Genomic DNA, 23,365 nt, shown 5'->3' with positions numbered 1-23,365 from the left:
CACTTGCCTGAGATGGTATGGGCTCTCCTGCTTGAGCAGGGGGCTGGACTAGAAGACCTCCAAGGTCCCTTCCAGCTCTATCCTATTCTCATCCTTAATACAAGAAATTGAGAAGCTGTACAGTTCTAATGATGGGCTATGTGAGTTTCCAGCCTCTGGCCTGTGAAGTGGTTTCATGTGGCCCGCGAAGCCATCCTGGGAACAGTGAGGGAACGGCCCCCTCTGCCTTGGCCCTGGCCCAGAGACCCTCAGATCTGTCCCACTCCTGCCCAGGCCCCCATAGGCACCCTTGATGCGAATGACGTAGAGCTGGCCACGCCCACCCAGCAGGCCATACGCACTCTAGCCACGCCCACCCAGTAGGCCACGCCCACCCAGGCCACACCCACCCGGCCCCCTGAGGGCAACCACAATGCTGATGCGGCCCTCAATGAAATTGAGTTTTACACCCCTGTACTAAAGTGTGCCCAATCGGGCAATGCTCTTTAAGAGGATTCTAAATAGATGTCCTCTATTACTGAATATAGAAGAATTTCAAGTCTGAACCTGATCTCAGCCATGAAGGCACTGGCCAGTTTACACAGTTCCCTAAATCCTAGGTTGTTTTAAGCCAGAATGGCTAGGCTCACACATTGCACTAAGCTATAGACCACGGTTTATAGGAGCCATGGTGACGCAGTGGTTAGAATGCAGTATTGCATGCTAATTTAGCTCACTGCCAGCAGTTCGATCCTGACTGGCTCAAGGTTGACTCAGCCTTCCCTCCTTCCGAGGTTGGTAAAATGAGGACCCAGATTGTTGAGGGGCAATACGCTGACTCTGTAAACTGCTTAGAAAGGGCTGTGAAGCACTGTGAAGCGGTATATAAGTACTATTGCTATTGCTATGGTTTACAAATCCCAATGGCTGGTTCTGCAGAAACAGAGAAGCATCTCGTTGTGCCGTGATGCGTATCTAGCCACTGAGGTGTGGAGCCATTCTTATTCTTGTTTCTCAACCAATCACAATATGAAGACAAAAAAGACTGACATACCTTACAAGGTAGCCATAAGGATAACAAAATAATGTGCATAGTGAATTTGCAGTGACTTTATTGGGACATTAATGGAAGGTCATCTATTTGACTCCCGTGGAATTTCGGAGCAGTTCTGTTTGCGGGCGTATTTGTTTGTCATTTTCTCCATCACCTCCAGCTGTTGGTTGGGTGAGATCATCTGGGGACTTGGAAAACGTGATGTCTCACAACTTATTTTTCCCCAATTTCATCTGAGCCAGATAATATTGTTGTCGGGAGGCCTGAATCACACTCTAACTTGATAATTGGATGGGCGAGTCCCGATCGATTCAAAAGCTTTGTTGACCATATGGAACATTGGGTGTATACCTGATCTGGACGCAGGGATTTAGTTTGGAAATAATCCCTTGATCCACAATTGTGAACAGATACTCTGGACCTCTTGATCCCCAAAGCATCCCAAAGGTATTTTTCCAAAGGGCAAGTAGACTTTTTTTCTTGGTTTTTTTTCAGAACTGACCAAACTTCTTGGATGAGAAGCAAAACATTTTCAAGGGGGGAAAAAAACCCCAAGTATGTCCAGTTGTCTTTTGGAAATGTACTTTTGGGACAGCCATGACCTGGGTGATTGAGAATTTCCATAGATATCTGGACCTCCTTGGCTTGGACTATCTTTTTCCAAGCTCATCTAGCCAAGCACAGGGCTTTCAAAGTGATCCACTTTTCCAGGTCAGCTTTCCTGGTGCCGCTAAGGATTCTGGGAGTGGATTATTAAAAAAACAAAAAAAAAAAACACCAGGAATTGAGTTAGTACAGAGAGCTACAGGGGTGACTTTAGCCCAATTCAGCATATCTTAAAAGGGTTTTTGGGTAGAGTTAAAAATGTGGGGACTCAAGATGATGGATCTATATAAAAAGTGGCGCGTAAAATTCAATAAACACGTGATAAATAATAAGTTTGCCTCCATCAGAGGTGGTGTCTTTCCCCATAATACTTTCAGGGTCAAAATATCTTACTCATCTCAACATCCTTAGTGAAGCATGACTAATTCTAGAGTCATTGCAAGCTTTTTATCTGGGGAAAAATTAAGAGTGATAGAAAAGAGAGGAAACATTTCTAATTAAGGTCAGAACTATTTCTGACCCTCGTAAAATCTGGTGGATGAAACACGGGCAAGTGTTACGCCACAACAAGAAGCCACAATTTGAAAGTTGGAAAAACATTTTCACCAAACCAGGAGCTTGTAATTTCCATTTTGATCAACAGGGAGCCCTTTAACTATCCTTCCTATCAATTTCCCAGGGACATGGATTGTGTTGGGAAACACCAGGTGACAGTCACAATACACATATTTCATCTGCCGTAAATTTTTGGTGTGTCAGAATGTGACAAGCAAGTGATAGTGTTCCACAAACATTTCCTAGGACACCCAGCGAAGGGGTTTTCCCTGCTTCTCTGCTCAAAAGAACAAAAAGTCATTAAAACAAATTTTAGGCCAAACCCAACATGATGTGCATTCAGTAGAGGGTTGTTTTTAATCTTTAATAATATCTGTTGTAACAAGGATAGAAGATCATCTATATGGCCACCCAACTTGCACACAGGGACTATAATAAATATCAATTAGTAGGCTTGGAAAGATAATGATTGTAAATTTTTCTCTCCTCCCTAGAAATAATTTAAGTTAATTATTTATGTCAGTATCTTCCCAGTGCAAACAAAACTGAATATCAGAAAAATCAAAAGAAACTTTAGTAGAAGTATTAATTCTTGAACTGAAATTACTTAATAGTGGGTTTGCGATTGTAAATATGTACTTTATTCATTGCATGAGGCAAGGGAACACATAGTCCATTTTCCCTCTTGACTCAATAAGTTGCCTCTTTTCACCTTGCAGGACTCTACCTCCCATTATCCCCAGCTATTTTAAACAGATGCAGTAAACTCCGATTGCCATAGAAAAATGACAGGCAATCACCATCTACATTTAGTGTTTAGTTTCTTTTCAAGTTTAGTCAACAATTTCTTCGTTCAGTGCTCTGGGAGGCTCTGTGATAGCCTTGCGAATTGATTGATTTCAACCTTCAATATCTGATAGGTCAAGTATAAGGTAAAGGAGAGGTTTTCATAAACTTCAGCAGCTAATGATCCAGATGATCACAGATTTCATGTTGATTGTATTACAGATAGGACTGGACTGGTTTCAAAATCGTTCTCTCTTTAGAGAGACAGAGGGAGGTGGAATTTCAGAGTATTAGTCCCTGTACGCTTCTCAAAATTCACTCTCAAGTTTAGGCTTCTGAAAAATAGCTTTGCTCCCCCTGATTCAGGAATTTATTGTCTCTCAAGAGATCCAGATAGTTAGGAGAGGTAGAGATTTCTAGGAGAATCTTTTCAAGCAACTCTTTGCAACCAGATCCCACAGAAATCTATTTGAATCTTAATATTCCAGGATCTCGGTTTCATCTAAGAAACAGATTAAACAGAATCCGAAACCATTTTAGGTTCATAGACAAGGTGTATCAGAAAGGGCTAGGACAATTAAGCTGACTTTGTAATAATGCCGCTTGGGGTGTGTGTGAAAGCCCTAATAAGCAGGCATATATACATAGAATGAAGGCTACTGCTAAGTTTGTAAGCCGTCCTGAGTCTTCGGAGAAGGGCGGGATATAAATGGAATTAAAATAAAAAATAAAAAATAAAATTTCATTCTACCCTCCAAATGTTGCAAATAATATTTAAATAATTCCATGGTCAGTTTTGCAAACACCATGTAACCTGCCTTCCCCTTTTTGGTTAACCCTAAACATTCTTTGCCGGCCATCCGCCTGCTTCATCTCTGCTGTGTCTTTTTCCACGAAGCAAATGGGCTTTCCCCAAAAGCTTCCACCAAATATGAGATTTTTGGACCATTTGATCGAGCAAAGAAGAGTTTAGCAAAATTCCCTCCTCCACCCCACCACACCATAACACACCTGTTGACATTCCACCACCACCCCTCCACCAGTCACAGAGTGGAAACCACAGGTCTGATCTAGCCTGCCGGTTCAGGCCATCTGGTTCACAGACTTCAGATAAGGGACAATCCCACCCCACGTCCACTTTTTCCCAGATCCTCTTTTGGGGGGGGGGGGAAACAATTAAAAGGCGAACTGCTCCAGGAGTTTCATTTTGTCTGATGTGGAAAGAGTGAACCAGCTCCTGAGTTTCTGTTCATGGAAAGAGAGGACCTAGGTCAGCTGGTTCAGGGAAGCTCTACATTCCCCCCACCCACCACCACCACCACCAGAATAGGGACCTACTGGGGCTGGTGCACTGGATAAACTACTCAGGACAGTCCTTATCAAGGTAGATGCAAAGGGCATCAAAGCTTGGGCGGTGGATCAAGGAAAAAAAAAAGTCTCCTGCATCAAGTTTTCCATAGCAACAGGTGTGTTTTCCCAGCCGCTCCCACTGATTCAAACAACCATTGGCAGGCAAAAAAAAAAAAAGCACAATATAAGATCTACACGGGTCATTTCTGGGAAAAACGTTTTGCTTGATCATAAAAAGTTTGACATCCTAAACGATTGCTTGAATATCTTAGGTTAGCATCCGGCTGGTGAGCAGGAACAAAGAGGAGGAAGAGGAACCTGGCAAAGATTAGCAGATGGGAAGTAGGCAGGAAGACTTTCCCATGGGCAGCCGACATGGGCTTTTCGGGTGAGGAAGCGCTCTTGGGTGCCCACCCATCTCGGATCCCTCTTGCAAAGGAGGCCAGCTGATGGCTTCAGCTTGCCAAGCAGTTCTGACTGCTGCTTCTTAAAAAGAAGGAAAGAGGTTCAAAAGCTTTGCGTTTCCGAACATCTTCACGTCTTCAACATCACCAAGACAATTCCTTCCACCAGAACATCACTAAGACCGCTGGGGAAGAAGCTTTCAGCGTTCCTTGTTTTTTTTAAAAAACGTTAACAGTTTTTAAACGGCCCAGGTCATTGAGTCTGGCCACGTATAAATGTAATGAACGGTTATTAAAAAGCGAAGGAGATCCTCCTCTGCTGCAGGCAAGCAACCGGATCACCTGTTTGGATCTTTCAGAGGAAAACAAACAGACAAACAAACCATGCAGTGCCCAACTCTGCTGAAGTTTGCACCACAGAGTCGCTTTTGGTGAGACGGGCAGCAAATAAGTAAATAAATAAAATACATGAAACATGCAGCTCCCTGAACTGAAATTAGCAAATGAGCCCAAGTGCCCTAGGCTCATACAATTTTTAAGTTACAAGTTGGCGTCACAAGGTGGACCACAAACTAGCCAAAGCATTTGGCAAGTGGTTCAAAATGTGTTTTGTGCAAACCACAGTACCTAAGGCAAGGGTCTCCAACTCCCCCCCGCGCCCAACCCCCGGGTCCATGGACTAGTACCAGGCCGCGGCATGCCAGCAACCGGTCCGCACAAACAAGGAAAGCCTCATTTGGGGGATGCAGGCAGCACACAAACCACACACCCTCCGGTCCATGGAAAAACCACCGGTCCCTGGTGCCCAAAAGGTTAGGGATCTCTGACCTAAGGCACCAAAGGATGGATCACACAGGTTTATCATAAAGCCTTGGGATGAGGGAAAGGTAAGACCTTTTTTGCAACTCTTGCCCATGTGTGCTTTGCTTTAACATAGTTTGTTCTCTAGGCCCCTAATTGGCTGAATGTGTGAACTATGCTAGACTGTAAATTGTGGCTTACAAAACACTGCACTCTAAACGTGAAATCAAACTGTTATGGGATGGCTTGAAAAGGAACTCAAGCTATAAAAACATGCAGCCTGCATGAACTATTAGGAAAATCGCCCCATATCCGAGAGATGGAGAGAGAAAGAGAAGGCCAGCATCAAACGGAAAGTGTCTCCGCATCGGTTACATTTGCTGATAATGTTCCCCCTTGACTTCGTGGGTCAGGCGTATCTTGGGAAGGGACGTCGAAGAATGATTCTCGCAACTCTGGGGCGCTTCGGATTCCTCCAGGAGGAACCCAGGGACGGCGCCCTCTCCTCATTTCTGGTTAAATATTTACACGACTCCTGAGCTACTCCGCAGAGGAATAATACCCTCTTCCTGCACCCACTTTTCGGGATCCTGGGAAGGGATTATTAAGTCATCAGTCGGGTCGGTTCAAGGAGAGGAACGCGAGAGTGCAATGGAGACGCAGTAGTCCAGACAGTGGAATGGAACGGAACGGAATAGAAAAGGAGCTGGAAGGGACCTTGGAGGTCTTCTAGTCCAACCCCGCGCTCCAGCAGGAGAACCTATACCTTCTCAGACAAGTAAATGTCTAGTCTCTTCTTAAAAATTTCCAGTGATGGAGCACCGACAATTTCCACTGTTCCATTGGTTAATTGTCCTCACTGTGTGGAAGTTGCTCCTTAATTCCAAGTTGCTTCTCTCTTTGGTCAGTTTCCAACCATTGTTTCTCGTCCTTCCCTCTGGTGCTTTGGAGAACAATTTGGCCCCCTCTTCTTTCTGGCAGGCCCTCAAATACTGGAACACTGCTGTCATGTCACCCTCATTTCTTCTTTTCTTTAGACTAGCCACACCCAAATCCTGCAGCCCTTCTTCACATTCATCGTAGATCTCCAAAAGGACGCGCTCGCCCTCCGGCCGCCTCCTTCTCTTTATTAATCGGAGGCAAGTCTTCTTGCCCAGTCCGTTTCCTCCCAGCCAGATGGCTGAAGGCTTCCCCCTCTCGGGGTGTGTGATTCCTCGGGTGATAAGCAGCCAACTCAGGTTGCAACCAAGCGCAGAGCTCCTCCAGAGTCCGTCCCGCGCCCCAAACCGGGCGACTCCCCAGCGTCCATCCGGACTTGCAGGGAGGCTGTCCGACCCTGGCGCAGAGAACCGGGAGGGGGGAAAGGGGCGGGAGGGAAGCACACGTCTCGGGACCAAGAGACCCTCCTGCCAAGCAAGATCTGCAATGTCCGGCGGGCTGGCGAGGGATTTCGAGCAGAGCCACTTCGCTGGTTTGGAGAAGCGCGCAGGGCAACATCTCCGCGCCACCTGAGCAGAAGTCAGGAGAAAGCTCCGCGCTGAATCTGAAGCCCCCACAGAGGAGTTTGCCCCCAGGCTTCCCCAGGACCAGCTCTCATCGCTGCGTCTCTGACAGCTGAAGGCCAATCAACCCCAGCCTCCCCCCCCAAAAAATAAAATAAAATAAAATAAAATCGGGAAAACGCGCCTGAGCTTTCGCTGGTGCTTCGAAACTCTCCACCCTTCCTCCAGCTTTCCTCCCTCCCACCTCGAAGTACGCGCCGGTACCTCGCCTTGTAACTTGAGGATCAGAGCGCCCTTTTCCCGGGAAGAGCCGTTTTCCCGGTAACGTTTTGGATCAAGCCCGCAGCAGAAAGAACTGTTCAATAAGCCGACGGCCTCTTCAGCCGTCCCCACCCATCTTTACTGATCGTCGGATGGACCGGCCGCAGATCGTTTGATGTTTCTTCTTCACGCGTTTCCAAAAGGGATGAAATGAACCAATGTCTACGGAGAGTCTCACGGTTGTCCCAACGGTGCTTTTTCCAAAAGGCAACTGGACTTTCCTGGAAGCGTCTTGGAACGAGAAGCAAAAACGTCTTCAAAGAAAAACACGAAAGTCCAGTTGCCTCTTGTAAAAGCACCTTGGGGGTGAAATGAAGCCCTCGCTTCCCATCTTGTTGGTTCTTCAAATAGCCTAAGAGCAGCTTTGGGACTCATCCAGCTCCTTAATCCTTGCAGAGTTCCCAAAGAAGCCGGAGACCCTTGATAAATAGTATTCCTCCAAACCAGCAACACACCTCGTGAGCTTTCTAAATTTACTCATGGGGTTGGGTAATCCTTCATCCTCACTGTTGCTATATAGCACGAATAACATAAGGATCTCTGAGCCAAGTGTGAATGTACTTAATAAAACATTCTTTCTTTAGGAGAACTGATAGAACGGCTGTGGTAATCCTGTGTCTATTGATTATGAACTCAATAGGAGTCTGGATAAGTTAGTTTACTTTGCAGGATCCACCAATGCAAGAATTGACTGAACACGAGTCTCTTGGTGTGAGGCATGAAGCTTATCAGCTGCCAGCATTTGAAGAGCTGATATACAACTTTGAGAAAATACCTAGCGCCTTCCAGCAACTGAATATATAATAATAATAAAAATGGATAGAAAGACTTGGGTTTCCCCAGTTTGTTAAACCAGGGTTTACTAAACTATGTCTTCACACAACTCACTGAACCAGAAACACACCATGTAGGTTTGCGTGAGATAAGGAGCCACAAAGCAGCCAATCCTATTTTAGCCTTGCACATTGGACACTCCTGTTTCCCACGCATTAAGAAGAAATGCTTGTCATGCTTTACAAAATAAATATATTATCTTTATTCTGGCTTTCGTGTGCTGTGAAATTAACCTTCTGTTTCTCAACACTGGTGTAGGGGGGAAACTGCATTCGTGCTGCAGCCAGACCCTTCAGTTATTATTTTTTTAACTTTGTAGCTGCCTGTAAAACATGCCAATATCTCCCTTATGCAGCTGCTTTACATGCTTTGAAGCAGGCGTTTATCTGAGGCAGTCCTGCAACACTGAAGTTCTTTGTCACATTCAGAGTTTACTTACTGGCAGCAGAGAAGACGCCTGTCTCAGGCTCTCATCATAAATAATAGCCCTTGGAATAGAAATGGCCAAATAGGTTTTGCAGCAGGCATCTAAGGAGGCCTATGTGTCCCCCAGCAAGGATTTCACAATGCCAAAGTCAGGATTGAAAGGAAGCTTTGCCAGGCCCCTGGCGATCTTCTGCCATTGTGTGCTCTGGGGAAGGGTCTGCTCTACGTGATTAACCCCCCCCCCCCCACCAGCAACCAGCCTAGGCAGGACAGGCAAACTTTTGGTAGCCAGAAACTACAATTAACATTTTTGAGAAGGTGAGAGGGGGCAAGGGGGGGGGGCTGCACTATAGACCAAACCTGAGAGTAAAAGGTCATGATGTAGCACAGGCTGGGAATTCTCCTTGGCTGCTTCTTCCCCGTAAGAGGAATGTTATAAATCTGTTTTTGGGGCGTACAGCACAATTTTTATGGTTGCTGTGTCTCAGAATGCTAGGAAACTGTCACTGGAGACATAATTCCAGGGGTTGAGAACAATGATCAAATACTACACTGGTCTACACTGTGGCCCCAAGCCACAATATACGGGTTAATACCTAGACCCACACAGGAAACACTTGGCTGAATTTTTAGTCCCTAAAGAACCAAAATATATACTTGAATGCCAGTAAGCTGGAAAGAAGCTCTTTGTAAAATCAAACACAACTAAGCCCAGACTGGCCTACACATGGCAGTACACAAAATAATCCCAGAAGCGATGCTCCTTCTAAAATGGGAATTAGTGATTTAAATTCCACTCTTCGATTCCAACAGCAACATCATTAAACCACCGTGCTTCCATACTGCAACAAAATACCTCAAATGAAAGATTCTCTCTTCCTTCTGTTATCCTTTGGTAGATACCAACAGAAATATTTGGTTATATATTCTCAGTTACAGTACAGTGATTAGGAAAAAGCAATACAGTAATTGGCAATCTCTATTCCATGCATCCTTTATTCCATTACAACCACTGTTGTTGCGTTCCGGCAACAAATACACAAACCATAATCAATTGCAATCTGTTTGTACAACAATCAAAGGCTTACAGTACATTTAAGGCCGTTCAGCTTGGGGACAAAACTTTAGGCCTTTTAGTGTAATGATTTTAAAAGTGTTTTGCATATTCTGTGCAATTCCAGTGTCAAAATGATAAATTTCCCCTAAACTAACCAACCAACCAACCAACAAAGAAAAAAAAATCAGTTTCAATGAGAGTTACACAAATTCATCAAAAACAAAATGTGCAATTTGTTAAGTTGTCCTGGAAATCTTATAAAACCTTTAATAGCAAAGCAAGACAGGGATAAAAACTTATAACAAAACATAATTCATATACAAACCAGAATTTGTTAAACTAGTCCTAAATTTTATAAATTGCCAGGAGTTATGCATTGAAGTAAACCCACTTATATACAGTATTTTTTAAAAAATCTTTAGAAGGAATGCAGGTCACGCAAGTAAACTGCCAAAGCCGGATCTTACTCAAGATTGAGAACATTATCTTAGGAAGGGGGTTAGTGAATTCGTACATTTCTTCCAGTTGCTTTTTTTTTAAAAAAAAAGAAGAATTCAAAGGTTTATCCATTTGGTTATTATAACTTTCCAAGTATTTCATTTTGTAAATTTGCAAAAAAAAAAAAAAGATTGAAATGTTGCTCGAGAATTGCCGCAGTGTACCGAGGACATTCTCCAGAATTTTTCATTCATTATTGTAGACAGGAAGGAAAAGTCACCAAAAACGCTCCCCTATGAAACACAACAAAAAATCACCACAAAATTCCTTTCCAGTTACAATAGCAGAGTTTAGAAATGGAAAATGCTCTAAGACTGAAGCCGTGGTCCAGATCCTTTGCATTCCAGATCATGGGAAGATTTTAAAAAGAGACAGAGAGAAAAAAAAAGAAAAAAAAAGAAAAGCCCTATACATATAGATATTTAAGACGAACTACCTGAAGGGCAGGGTAGGAAAATGGGGGAAATATTATACTGCACAAATAGTGTCCTCACGTTCATCCATTGTCCTTCTACATCTCCAGCTTTTCTAGTGTAAGGAACGTACAAAATATTGTGGGTTACAGTAGTGACCATGAGAATAGCTTCCTGATATATAAAAAAAAGGAGACAGTCAAGACTTGATTGGATCCTGCCCTATCAAAAGGGCTTTTCTTCATAGTATAAAGCTATGACAGTTAATCCAGTTAATGCATGTGCAAAAACAGGTAAATTCTTCTATTCACAGTTAAATGAGGTAAAAAAAAAAGAAAAGAAAAGAAAAAAAAATCAAGAAAAAAAATCAAGTACTGTAGGTGTCTTCAGGAATTAGGAAGTTCATGAGATATGAACTGTTTTAGTCGTTCGAGGTACTGTGCATATAGCTCTATGTCGTTGTGCCCAGCCCCTTCCACCCAAAGGGGTTCCACAGCCCGAGGGCACCGCTCATACATTGCCAAACCGTGGGAAAAATCTATGACTTCATCTTCGGTGCCGTGAATCACCAAGACGGGAGAGGTGACTTTTGAAATCTTGTCAATGCTGAGGAAATAAGCACAAAGTCAACAGGTTATTAAAGAGGATGCCACATTCAGCAATGCTCTTTTGTTTCTTCAAACTATCTTCAGGAATCTTAAGTATGCTAAAGGAGAAGGTCATCAACAACCCGGCCTAAATTACTAAAAAAAAAAAGAAAAAAAAGAAGCCATCCGTTCTATGGAGAGGGTTCAGTACAATAGATCAGAGGTCGCCAACTTTTTGAGCACCAGGGACCGGTTCCGTGGAGAGAGAGGTTTTTCTGCGGACAGCAGGGGGTGTGGTTTCATGTCCTGCCTGCATCCCGCTTTGCTTGTTTGCGCGGACCGGCTTCTGGCATGCCGCAGACCGGTGCCGGTCCACAGACCGGAGATTGGAGGACCCCTGCAATAGATGGCTCAGAAAAGCACTGGACATGTATCAAAGCATCATTCTCAAACAACTAGATCAGGGATCCCCCAAACCCTGGGCCACGGCTTGTTCAAAACTCGGCCGCGGGAGTGGAGAGCACGTGCAACACTTGCGCAAATGAAGCTGTGTGCGCGCACACCTGCCACTCACACACACACCCCTTTGTGGTGCTGGGATGGGCTGCCAAGCTGGAAAGGTTGGGGACTGCTGAATTAAGATGACAGCGCAGGCCAACTGGTTCTCTGGCGCTTGAGAACCTTTTTTGATATTTGTGCATCTCCCACTATTGAACTATTTCTCTCAGCATCCTTCTTCTCCCTTGGCTACACTTGTTACAGTCACTGGTGTCAATGCCCAGAATTCCCTTCTGCCTGAGGACACCCCCCCCCGCTTTCCATGCTTAGATGAAAAGACAACAAAAAATATATGTAGACTCAATTTTTTTTAAAAAGGAACTGGAAAATGTTATGTAAATGTTTGCACTTGGGGTCCTCCATAACTGATAGTGTCTTGATAAAGAACATTCCCCTAGAACAGGGGTCTTCAAATTTGGCCCTTTTATGACTTGTGGACTTCCAACTCCCAGAATTCCTCAGCCAGAATTCTGGGAGTTGAAGTTCACAAGTCATAAAAGGGCCAAGTTTGAAGAGCCCTGCCCTAGAAGCTGCCTTCAAGGAGTGAACAAAACTGTCCATGTAATACAATGAGATCTGTCTGGCATGTTTCAGGAGAAGATATTTTGCTTAATTGTAAAAAGGGGCATCGGAAATGTCTGGTTAGCATGGGGGAATAAAGCAGCAAGAACTAGCAGATAGGGTGGGAGGTAGGCAGAAAGAGGCTTTCTTATGGCAGTGAGATGGGTTTCTCCAATGAGAAACAGCTACTGGACACCAACGTATCTCTAATCTTCTTTCTTGCTGAAAAGAAGAATAGTCCTGAGAATCCAAAAGAGAGTGAGCTGAGCATGCTGGATGGCACCCGGGTCTGTCTGCGAAGTTCTATTTTCTACATAATTATAATTTTGATTTTCCCAGCTTGCCCAACGTTTGTACTACCCGTTCTATGAAAATGTTTAAAATGGCGTTTTCGAACCTGCCCACTTTTAAACACTTCTCACCAGAAAGGAACAATGCACAACCAGTTGGTGCTTACTTGCTAAGCGGCTTTACACATTTTTGCAGCAAGCAGACGCATTTCACAACCAAGTGGTCTAAATATCGCACTCTGCTCTAAGCTCTGGGCAATCACCCCAAAGATCAGAATTACTTCAAAGACCATGGCATTTAGCTATTTTCCCTCTAATGCTGCTCAGCTCCGCTGTATTGCTATTCTGTAGGAGAATAGAGACCCACCCACCCACCCCCTCAGATTATGATTACCGTTTTCACAATTTATAACGTACTTACAGGCTTTTTCTTTAAGGCTACATATGGAATTTAATTATTATTAATGAATGATGCTTCCCACAGATGCAATTCTGCACATACCTTGGAAAAGCATCAAAGCAATAGGTTTTTCTGGTGTCAGGGAAAGCTACCCTCAATCCAGACATCAAAGGTGAATGAAGGATTACAGCTGCACACTCGTACCGAGATGCCAGATCTACCGTGGGAACAGTTCCAATACTCTGTCCATACAGAATGATGTTTTCAGGACTGACACCATACCTGCAAGGAGAAAGCAAAGGAGATCAGATATGCACTGCGTTTTTTAAAAAGAGATAAAAAAAAACAAAACAATTTTTTAGATACAAGATTTTTTAGAAAAAAGACTTTTTTTGCAGATAGAAGATATACACTAGCACACTTGTCAAATCCCTGGGATGGTTTTGTACAATTCTGGGAATATATTATTGATATGGCTTTATAGCCTATAGCAGTGATGGCGAACCTTTCAGAGACCAAGTGCCCAAACTGCAACCCAAAACCCACTTACGTATCATCGGGTGCTGGGTGGGTGTGGCCAATTTTGCGGGTATGGCCTATTGGGTGGGCATGGCTGCAGTGGTAATGGCAGACTGGGTGGGACTAAAAAGTTCAAGCAATCAATTCCAACTTTGCGAGAACTTTTTTTTTTCCTGCGAGAAGTTGAAATTGATTGATTGAACCTTTTTTTTTGTTTTGCACACGGTGGCGGAGGCCTAAAGCGAAAAGGTTTTATAAAACCGAGCTGAAGGACTAGGACTGGGTCGATGGCACGCGTGCCCAGAGAGAGGGCTCTGAGTGCCACCTGTGGCACCCATGCCATAGGTTCGCCACCATGGGCCTATAGGTAACACATGAATTACACTTGGGGTATGATAATAGAAAATATATGAGGAAAGTCAAAAAGCAAAATTTATCAACCAAGTTATCATTTTGGCCTTAATTCTATAAATCTGGATAGTAACCACCACTATACTTCTCTGTCAGAGAAATATGTTTCACGTCTTGCCACATTCCTAGCGTTTAATAAATTTTCTAAATAAATACTTTATGTTTCAGCTAAACATCAAGAGATCAGATAGCCAATGCCAAGGTCCTCATTCAGGAAGATAATGTTCAGTGAGAGATGGGGCAAAGAAGGGAAGCCAGAAAATGTGAATGAAAGAGGCTGGCAATTAATTATTATAAATTATCTGAGTTCTTTACAAAGACATTATGTGGGTCTAAATGATAATTTATTTCTGCCTCAGTTTCCATGCTTGTAAAGTTGGAAAACCTGCTTATTTTAAACGGTTGGTATGAAGACAGCACTGCATTCATCGTAAAGCGTATATGATTATGGCATGATTGATTTTGGCATATGCATAGATAATGATGAAGACATAGATATATTTAAAGCATTACTCAAACCTATTTGTCCTACGGTATATAAGTTTTAGGCTCTTATCAAGTCCCTAGTAGTCCAGCTTTAGAGAGCCCAATACATTTTAAAGAAGAGTTGTGGACTCACTCTTAAAAATATTTTCTTTGAAGGAAAAAGGGAGGGGGGAAATGTCTCTAAGAAAACAGAAAAATCTATGTGACTTTATGGAACATTCAGAATAAAATTTATGAACAAGCTTCTCCCGTACAGTTCATCTCTTCGAAAAATCCCTAAAACTACAGGATGTCAAATGCATGTTTGCAGGACGGGAGCAGAAAAGATGGGCACAGTGGAAAGATACAGGGTTGAAAAGGTAAAAGTTTAGTACGTTTTGGGACTGGCTGACAGTGTACTTGCATTCTGAAATAAAAACACAAGTGTCCACACAGACAAACCCAAAGTACACCAGAAATGACAGGTCCAGCTTTTCCCAAACCAATTGTGAGGTGAGTTTAAGAACACAATGGCGTTGCTTTAAAAAAAAACAAGGTGTGAAAGAAGAGGAGAGTCAGATTTGCAACAAATTTTATTTATAAGCTGTAAACAAGTAGCCACACTGCTTATGGGTGCCAATTTGTTATTTATTTATTTATAGAAATACTTATGTACCTTTCTGATACACAAAAAATGCCAGGAAAAGATTTCATTTTTTTTCTCTTTTCCAGTTCAGGATCAGATAAACCAGCACCCAACTCTAATAATTCTCTAATAATCAGCCTTTTGTGTTTTTCGGGGGGGGGGAGGAATGGGGGTAGTTGCAAAGATAGAAAATATAGCTCTTAAGCTAGAGAAGGTACCAGAATGGTGCTTCAACAGCAGCGACAGCACTGCGTTGATGTTTCCTTACAATAGAGGTCTTCAAACGTGGCCCTTTTATGACTTCTGGACTTCAGTTCCCAGAATTCCTCAGCCAGGCACGAGTGCCTGGCTGGAGAATTCTGGGAGTTGAAGTCCAGAAGTCATAAAAGGGCCACGTTGGAAGACCCCTGCCTTACAAGCTATTATTCCTTCAAAAGAAGATCCTTCTCCTACAATATTGGGACGTTATTTTCTAACTTACAGAAATACTGTGAGAATATGAAATCCTTAAAAAAGTTTTTCACCCACCAAACTGTACCAAAGCCAAATCACATTCCTGTTCCCGTTACCACCACCACCCCTTTTCTGAATGGCAGACAAACTAGGATTTTCACAACAAACCGTCTTTTTTAATTCCAGAAAAGTTCCAAAAACTCTCTGGAACTTGCTATCTGCCCTTCTGCAGACACGCCGTTATCTTCCCCCACCCCACCCCTAATCTGGAACCATCAGTATGAGAACAAGTACTACCCTTGCTTTCCCAATATAGTACTTTGTGCAAACTGTTACTCAAAGCTAGTTGCCTCTTACTCTCTGAATTCCCAAGTTATTTTTCGATAGAAAAGGGTGGAGAGGGCTAAATGCAACTGCTACATCATCTTATACCAACTGCTAACATTTGGTGCCTGGTACTGCTGGATTTCTTCAGCGTAAGAAAATTCTTTGCAAAGCATAGCGTAAAATTTTGCAACGTGTAAGATTAAACATAAAAGCCTGGCTTTTCGAGTTACAACTATAAACGCTTGCACAGTGCGGTTTTTACCACTCTGGTTCGTTTAGGAAGACTAACGTTTGTACTGTGTGTAAATTTAACTAGTTGCATTTAATTGAAGATGTCCTTCGAGAAGCAAAGGGAGTATTAGAAATCTAAAAGGCTGTTAATCACAGGTAGGAAGCATTTGCTAGCCACTTAAGGATTCCCTTCACTGACCAAACTATTAATAATTCAGAAGAAAGCTACATTTCTTTACGGTGTTTTGCTTTGTTTTTTAATTGGAGCGATATACAATATCTGTTCAAACTCAAACTCTGGGAAACAATTCTGCAATAGATACTCATCAGAGGAAGTTCTCCCCAGGTTTTCTGGAACAGGATACAAGCTTTTTCCCCCCTTCAATCTGAATACTTTACAGCAGGGGTGTCAAACTCAATTTCATTGAGGGCCGCATCAGCATTGCGGTTGCGCTTAGGGGGCCGCGTGGGTATGGCCAGGGTGGGCGTGGCCTACTGGGTGGGTGTGGCCAGCTCTGCATCATTTGCATCAAGGGTGACTATGGGGGCCTGGGCAGGAGTGGGACAGATCTGGGGGTCTCTGGCAGGAGGAGGGTCTCTGGGCCAGGGCCAAGGCAGTGGGGGCCCTTCCCTCACTGTTTCCAGGATGGCTTTGTGGGCCGCATGAAACCACTTCGTGGGCCGGATCCGGCCCCCGGGCCTTGTGTTTGACATGTCTGCTTTACAGGCATCTATATTAACAGGAAGTTGAGTAAAAATGGCTCCAGGAAATCAGACTTTTTTTAAAAAAACAACAACTATATAACAAATAGTGCTGTTTTGGAGTGAGACCCAAACCCATCTTCATCTAGGCAAATTCACTTAGTGACTTTGGATAAGTTATTCTCTCCGTGATATCTACCTCAAAGGCTCTTTTTCGGAGATAAAATGGAGACACCCATGTAAGCTTCCTAGAGCATAGTGGGATGTAGACCTAACATGTGATGACTGTGGTGCTTATGCAACGAATATACACATAACAAGCAATAAGGATTTTTAAGCCAGTGTTGCTGAATAATTCATAGAGTAGATTCTTGCACTGTATAAAAGTTCCCCCCCCCCCCGTTATGGATTAGTGTGTGTGCAAAACCACTTTTATAAACTTGTATGGTTTATAAAACATAGTGAACAGCTTAAAACGCTTTTCAGATTGTGGATTATTGAATAAAACCTGCCAAAATAACCTTGATGCAGCTGGAGGTATAAAAGCCAGACATCCTTTAACCCACAGGTTTATATCAGAAAGTTGGTTACTGACTTGTAGGAAAATTATGCTTAAGTTACAGATGTTTTTTGAAACCCAGAATCTATCATATGACACATACTAAAGAATTAATATTTTCACTTAAAAGCAAAAAAAAAAAATTAAAAGAGATCACATTAGCAAAACAAAGTTTTAAAAGTATGGCTGACTCAATGTACTTTTTGCCTCACACAGCGAATCTGGAAACTAGGATCTTGACTTGAATTACTCTACAAAAGGCTGGACACAAATCTAACCCATTAAATAAAAGCTTGACCATAAGAAAGTTTAAAGACAACTGACTTAATCACACTAGGAATTATTTATTTCAGGACAGTTGAGTTATATCACGGCTCCACATATCATCTAAATCACGGGTGTGAAACTCAATCGTGTCACGTGACATATCATGATGTATTGCAACTTTTTTGCCTTTGCGGAGTTGATGGATCCAGTCTGTGGGCCGCCAGTTTGACACCCCTGATCTAAGTCCAATTGGGAAATAAAGCAATGGTTGAGTGCAGGGTAGGCATAAAACAAACCCTCTCTTGCAACATTGCTCTGATTCTCTATTTTGCTTTTTTAGAAAGTCTATTGAGGAAGAAAGAAATTAATCCTTCTCAGCTCCAAGCCTGATCAGACCTTTGAACAATTACTTTTTCTCTGTTATCAGTACTGAATATTACTTAGCAATTAAAACAGAAAGCTCTGCTCAGCAAAAATTATGCCACCTCGTTTACCGGTTGAGCTCCGGATGGCTCCCGACCTTCGCTCCTTCTGACGTGATCTAAAAACCTATTTGTTTGAACAAGCCGGCCTGGTCTGATGGGTTTGGGTTTTAATTCTTGTTTTTAAGTAATTTATTTATTGTATATGGGCACTATGGTTTAATCTGTTTTTAATTTTGGTATTTTGGTATTTATTGCCCTGTTCAACGCCCTGAGTCCTTCGGGAGAAGGGCGGTATACAAATTAAATAAAAATAAATTATATCTCAGTTCTCTGACTGAATATACTCAGTACTTTTATTAAATAGGACTACGATTAATAACCTGTGATTAATTATTCTATGGTGAGCTCACAGTGCGTACCTTTCTGATGTGGAAAAAGTAAACTTATCCAATACTGCACAAAGAATAAAACATTAAGAGCTAAATATGTGTGAATTGATCACAGTTGGAGTCAACATGTTCCAAGCAGATTTAGATACTTCCTCTTACTTAGGTTACAGAAATTACAAACATACAGAAACGTAAAACGAAAGGAACTCGCTTTCTCATCAGGATAAAGGTATCTGTATGAAGGAGGGGTTGGGGGAAAAAAATCACACCTCAACTTCCTTATGATGTGATTGAGTTTTGGTGTCTGATTTCAACATTTGTCTGAAATAGTATAGGATTTCCTGTTTGAGCAGGGATTGGACTAGAATACCTCCAAGATCCCTTCTGACTCTTTTATTGTAATTCATTTCAAAATAGGAGACAGTAAAAACAAAACATCTTTGAGTTGAGCTCAACTCCAGCTGACTGCATGAATGGCAACAATACTAACTAGATCTAGATCTCACCTATATACTCCAAACTGTGAGATTACTATTCTTAGAGCATAGGCTGTATCCTATGGGCATAAGTACTCAACACAGGTGGTCCTCAACTTACAACCATTTGTTTAGAGAAAGTTATAATAGAACTGAAAAGAATGACTTATAGCAGATCTTCATGCTTATAGCTGATGCAGCATCCTGTAAAATTTGGATGCTTGGAAACCATATTTATGGTGCTTGCAATGTGCCAGAGGTCATGTGTTTAGCATATGCAACCTGCCCACCCGGCTTTAGTCAAGCAAAGTCAATGGAGGAAGTCAGATTTACTTAACGGCCGTGGCAAAAAAAGGTCATAAAACTGGGGGAGACTCATTTAACCAGTCTTGCTTAGCAACAGAAATTCCAGTCCTAATTGTGGTTGTAAGTTGAGGACTACCTGTAATGCCTTCTATTTCTCATTTATATTCAGGTAACCTGAATATAATTTTCATTCCCTCTTCATTGAGAGCAGGAGTAATAGATTGAGAAGCTGGAAGAAAATATAAAAGACTTCAACCTCAAAGTTGATTGATCTTATTGGCCAGTATGAACCTGAACAATCTCCTAACTTTTGTATTCAAGACTGCAGATATTCAATATTAATTTCAAGCCAGACACTAAACTGATATACTCTAATTAAAATTGCTAAACCCAAAGCATGTTTGCTATGTATCTTCTTTATACCAGCAACAACCTGCCAAAGATTAAAGTATGCTGCTTCAATTTCCAGACTTCCATTTCCAGAATTCTCAGGTAACGTGATCTTTCACAAAGCCAAAGCCCTAAACAACAACGCTACCCTATAAAATTTCCTGATTATTACTGGTTGTGAAAAAGAACTTTTGAGCCTATTAAAATCTAGCTTGGTGAGTGAAGGATTTTTATGTGACTGCCCTTACCTACCTAGGTTAAGCATCCTAACATAATAGGTTTGATACTACCTAGTTAGCACAATGCAACCATAGCTTTATTTTGACTTGTTACAATTATATTGTTGTGTTGTCTAAGAATGCAAAAAATCAAATCTCACAGCGAGTGTTGAATTACAAAACATCACTATTGCTATCTTTTCTGTTACCTGACAATTAAGGCTTAGGCATCCCTGCTAGCAACCTCCCATTTTCAGTTTAATCAAAAGACACTCAAGAGAGACTGTACTTTCACATCAAATAATCAGCTGCTTAAGAAAGATTGGTTTGCAGAACTGGCAGGACTAAGGTTTCTGTTTAAGAAACACAAAGGTCTCTTATCTGGGATTGCAACAAAGTCAGCATTGCAAACAAGCAGCAGGAATAATACAGCAGTCCACCCAGCTGTATCAAGACAACTTTGTACTCATTATGCTACAAACAAGATAGCATCTCAAAGAGGTGATTAAAACTACCACCTGCCACCATTTCCTCAGGCATTTTTGCTCATCTTGCATTTACCTTGTTCTTAAGGCCTGCCAAGCTGCATCAATGTCTGCATAAAGGTTTTTTTCCGATGGTTTACCAGTGCTGACTCCATAACCCGAGTAATCATAAGAGAAGACATTGCAGTTGATGCGGGAGCCGAGGCCAATATAGAAGCTGCACATTTGGCCCAGGTCGACAGCGTTGCCGTGAGAGAAAAGCAGGGTATACCGGCTAGAAGGAGCACAGCGAACAAACATGCATCCCAGCCGGTTATCCCTGGCTGTGCGCGAAAAGAAGACTTCAACAGCATCCAGTTCTCGTTGGGAATACTGCCAGTCAGCCCGTTCAGTCAAATGTAGGCTACAACTGCTGGTTGGTGTCCCCACCGTAGCAGCGCTTTCTTGCTGTTCTAGTTGCATCACAGTGTAAGTGGGTTCCGGGGGTAAAAACGCCAGTTTGGCCGCTATGCGACTGGGGCAAGGTGGGCAGCAGAAGAGCCAGCATAGCTCGCCTAGAGAGAAACCGTTCATTCTGGGGCCTTGTTCTGGCATCAGAGATGCTTGATGGGAAACCACACCACGAAGAGACGGAAAAAGGATTCAGAGACGATCCCGGAGGAAACGTTTTCACTTCAAGTGCCCCAGATCGGAGGCGACCTGTTTCATCAAGGCTCAGAATTATTCTAAAAACTCACACCCATAAGAGGTCCATGGCTTCTAGGAACACCTGAATGGATGCCAAGGAACGAATTCCATCCTCAATTTTTCCTCTTGAAAAGTCTCCCCAAAAGACCCAACTAGAATGGCTGCCGTGCGCAATTTCTAGCAGCTGGATAATTCAGACTCTCTCTCTCTCTCTCTCTCTCTTTTTTTAAAATCCACCGTGAAGCCTTCTCTTCCGAACTGTCACCTACCCCAGATACCTAAACCTGGCATGATCTCTACATAAGACTCCCACTAAACCCACATGGAAGATGGCCCAGCTCCCTCCTGGCTCACGCAGAGAGCCACTCCAATCTCTTATAAGGGGCTACGTTTTGTTAAAATAGGAAATCCTGGCAGCCCCTATTCAAGAGTTTATCCCCTTCCCCAACCAACGAAGCCCCTCTCAAAAGACCCCCAAGCCTCTCCCTCCAATACCCACTTCCTCGCCCTCCGCTCCCTTTAATCCCCGAGGGCTTCTGACGCTTGGGACGCCCACCTGCCTCGGCTGGAGCCCCCTCCCAGCTTTACTACCCCCCACACCCACACCCAGGCAGCCCTACGAACTGAAGCCCCCCCCCCCCTTGCCAATATGACCGCCCCCTAGGCCAGCCTGAGAGGCCTTCTTCACGTCCAAGGCGGCCTGGAGGAAAGGGGCCTCCAAGGGACGGAGCGAGGCGGCGGCGGCGGCGGCCTCGAGAGAAAACCAGGCCGGGACAGTCAGACGGCGCCTTCTCTTCCTTCTCCCGCGAGGGATGGAGAGCGGGTCCCTCGCTTTCCAGGCGCGACCCAGAGGGAAGCGGGAAGGAGCGAGCCCGGCGGGTCGGAGCAAGGCCGGGCCTTCCTTTCGTCCTCGTCTTTTCCCCCTGGCTACCTTTCCCTCCTCCCCGTCGAGTCGAGGGTTCACTTCCGGGTCACTGCCCGCCCCGTTCCCACGGCTCTGCCGCGAAAGAGGAGCGCTTTACCCTGAGAGGAAGAAGAGAGAGAGGGCGGGGGGGGGAGAAGACCAACCAACCAATCAGAAGAGCGGCTGGAGATATTATTATTTTTTTCCCCACTCGCTCTCAGGCTCCCTCCTTATGCGCCTGCGCGTTCTCCACCGCTTTTGGTCCCGTCTCCGTAATGAACCATAGAGTCACCTCGCCACTTCTTACTGCCCCCTGGGTAGGCGCATCTGAAACTGCTGCTGCTTCAAGAATAATCCCGCCCTAACTTCAGCTGGCACGTGCAGGCGCGGGGAGCTTTAGTTGGTCCTGTTCAGACGACCTCGGCTTGATCCGGGTCTAAAGTTGCTCTCTATGCAGACTGGCATAAGAGAAGTCCCCCATTTTGTCCAAGGGGGGGGGAAGGAGAGGGCGGATGGCTTCTGAGTAGAACTCTTTGACGTGGAATTACAAAAGCTTTTTTTCCAATGGATTCTTCTTAAGCAAAATTTGCACTGTCTGCAACTTTACGTGTACTTCTGAGGATGTCAGCACGTCATTCTTTTTGTAATATTTGAAATTTTATTTTTAAAAATAAAATTTTTCAGGGAAGAGAGGAAAACAAAACAGCAACAACAAAAATGCCTAAATTCTACTGGCTCTCCTCCCATTTTTTTTATTTTTTATTTTTTTTTAATTGAAAAGTTTTATCATACATTTTATCTTTAACAATCCCCCCTACCCCTCCCCTATCCCTCCCTCCCTACCCCTCCCCCCCCTCCCCTCCCCCCCACTTCCCAGAGCTAAGTACAAGGTATAAAAAACCAAAAAAAACAATCATAAACATCCATATGCTAACAACCATAAACTCTAAAATCTATCTCTCTCTAGCTCATATAGGATAACTACAAACACTATTAATATAAGATATATAAAAAAGAGGAAAAAAAGGAGAAAAGAAAGGAAGACTTATTCAAATGCTACATGAAACTTCTTAGTCCCATATTTGTTCTGGATATACTCAATCCATTTTCTCCACTCCATAACATAACGTTCTTGCGAGTGATCTTTCAAATAAGCCGAGATCTTTGCCATCTCTGCCAGGTCAGAAACCTTTAAAGTCCATTCTTCTCCTCCCATTTTTGACTGCCACTAGTGATTAAGGGACGTGGTGGCTCAGTGGGTTAGGATGCTGAGCCTGTCAATCAGATGGTCGGCAGTTTGGCGGGTCAAATCCTGAGTGCCGCGTAACAGAGGGAGCGCCTGTTACTTGTCCCAGCTTCTGCCAACCTAGCAGTTCGAAAGCATGTAAAAAATGCAAGTAGAAAAATAGGGACCACTACGGTGGGAAGGTAACAGCGTTCTGTGCGCCTTTGGCGTCTAGTCATGCTGGCCACATGACCACGGAGACATCCTCAGACAAGCACTGGCTCTGGTTCACACATAT

The 23,365-nt window shown here is 43.4% G+C and overlaps 1 protein-coding gene across 2 annotated transcripts; it reads right to left on the bottom strand.

Moving 5' to 3' along the window:
* Positions 1-1,091: 1,091 nt before the first annotated feature.
* ABHD17C (abhydrolase domain containing 17C, depalmitoylase) lies at positions 1,092-21,452 on the bottom strand. Of its 2 annotated transcripts, none has more exons than XM_083371189.1 (3): positions 20,328-21,452; positions 13,085-13,264; positions 1,092-1,772 (listed from the first exon to the last, which is right to left on the bottom strand). In XM_083371189.1, exons 1-3 carry the CDS (start codon positions 20,843-20,845, stop codon positions 1,700-1,702), a joined length of 771 nt encoding a protein of 256 aa, XP_083227315.1. In that variant the 5' UTR covers positions 20,846-21,452; the 3' UTR covers positions 1,092-1,699. The 2 variants fall into 2 exon arrangements, with proteins under 2 accessions (XP_083227315.1, XP_083227314.1); XM_083371188.1 differs by lacking the exon at positions 1,092-1,772 and adding an exon at positions 9,595-11,192 and having other exon boundaries at positions 20,328-21,445.
* Between the last annotated feature and the right edge of the window lie 1,913 nt (positions 21,453-23,365).

This window comes from Vipera ursinii (genome assembly GCF_947247035.1).
Source record: "Vipera ursinii genome assembly, chromosome: 11".
NCBI lineage: Eukaryota > Metazoa > Chordata > Lepidosauria > Squamata > Viperidae > Vipera > Vipera ursinii.
This window is presented reverse-complemented; position numbering and strand designations above follow the sequence as displayed.

Coding starts and splice junctions, on each gene's coding strand:
- ABHD17C (XM_083371188.1), bottom strand. CDS start 20,845: ATGCCAGAACAAGGCCCCAGAATGAACGGTTTCTCTCTAGGCGAGCTA. Junction 13,265..20,327: donor TGGCAGGCCTTAAGAACAAG/GTAAATGCAAGA, acceptor TTCTCCTTGCAG/GTATGGTGTCAGTCCTGAAA. Junction 11,193..13,084: donor TGCTTTGATGCTTTTCCAAG/GTATGTGCAGAA, acceptor TTATTTCCTCAG/CATTGACAAGATTTCAAAAG.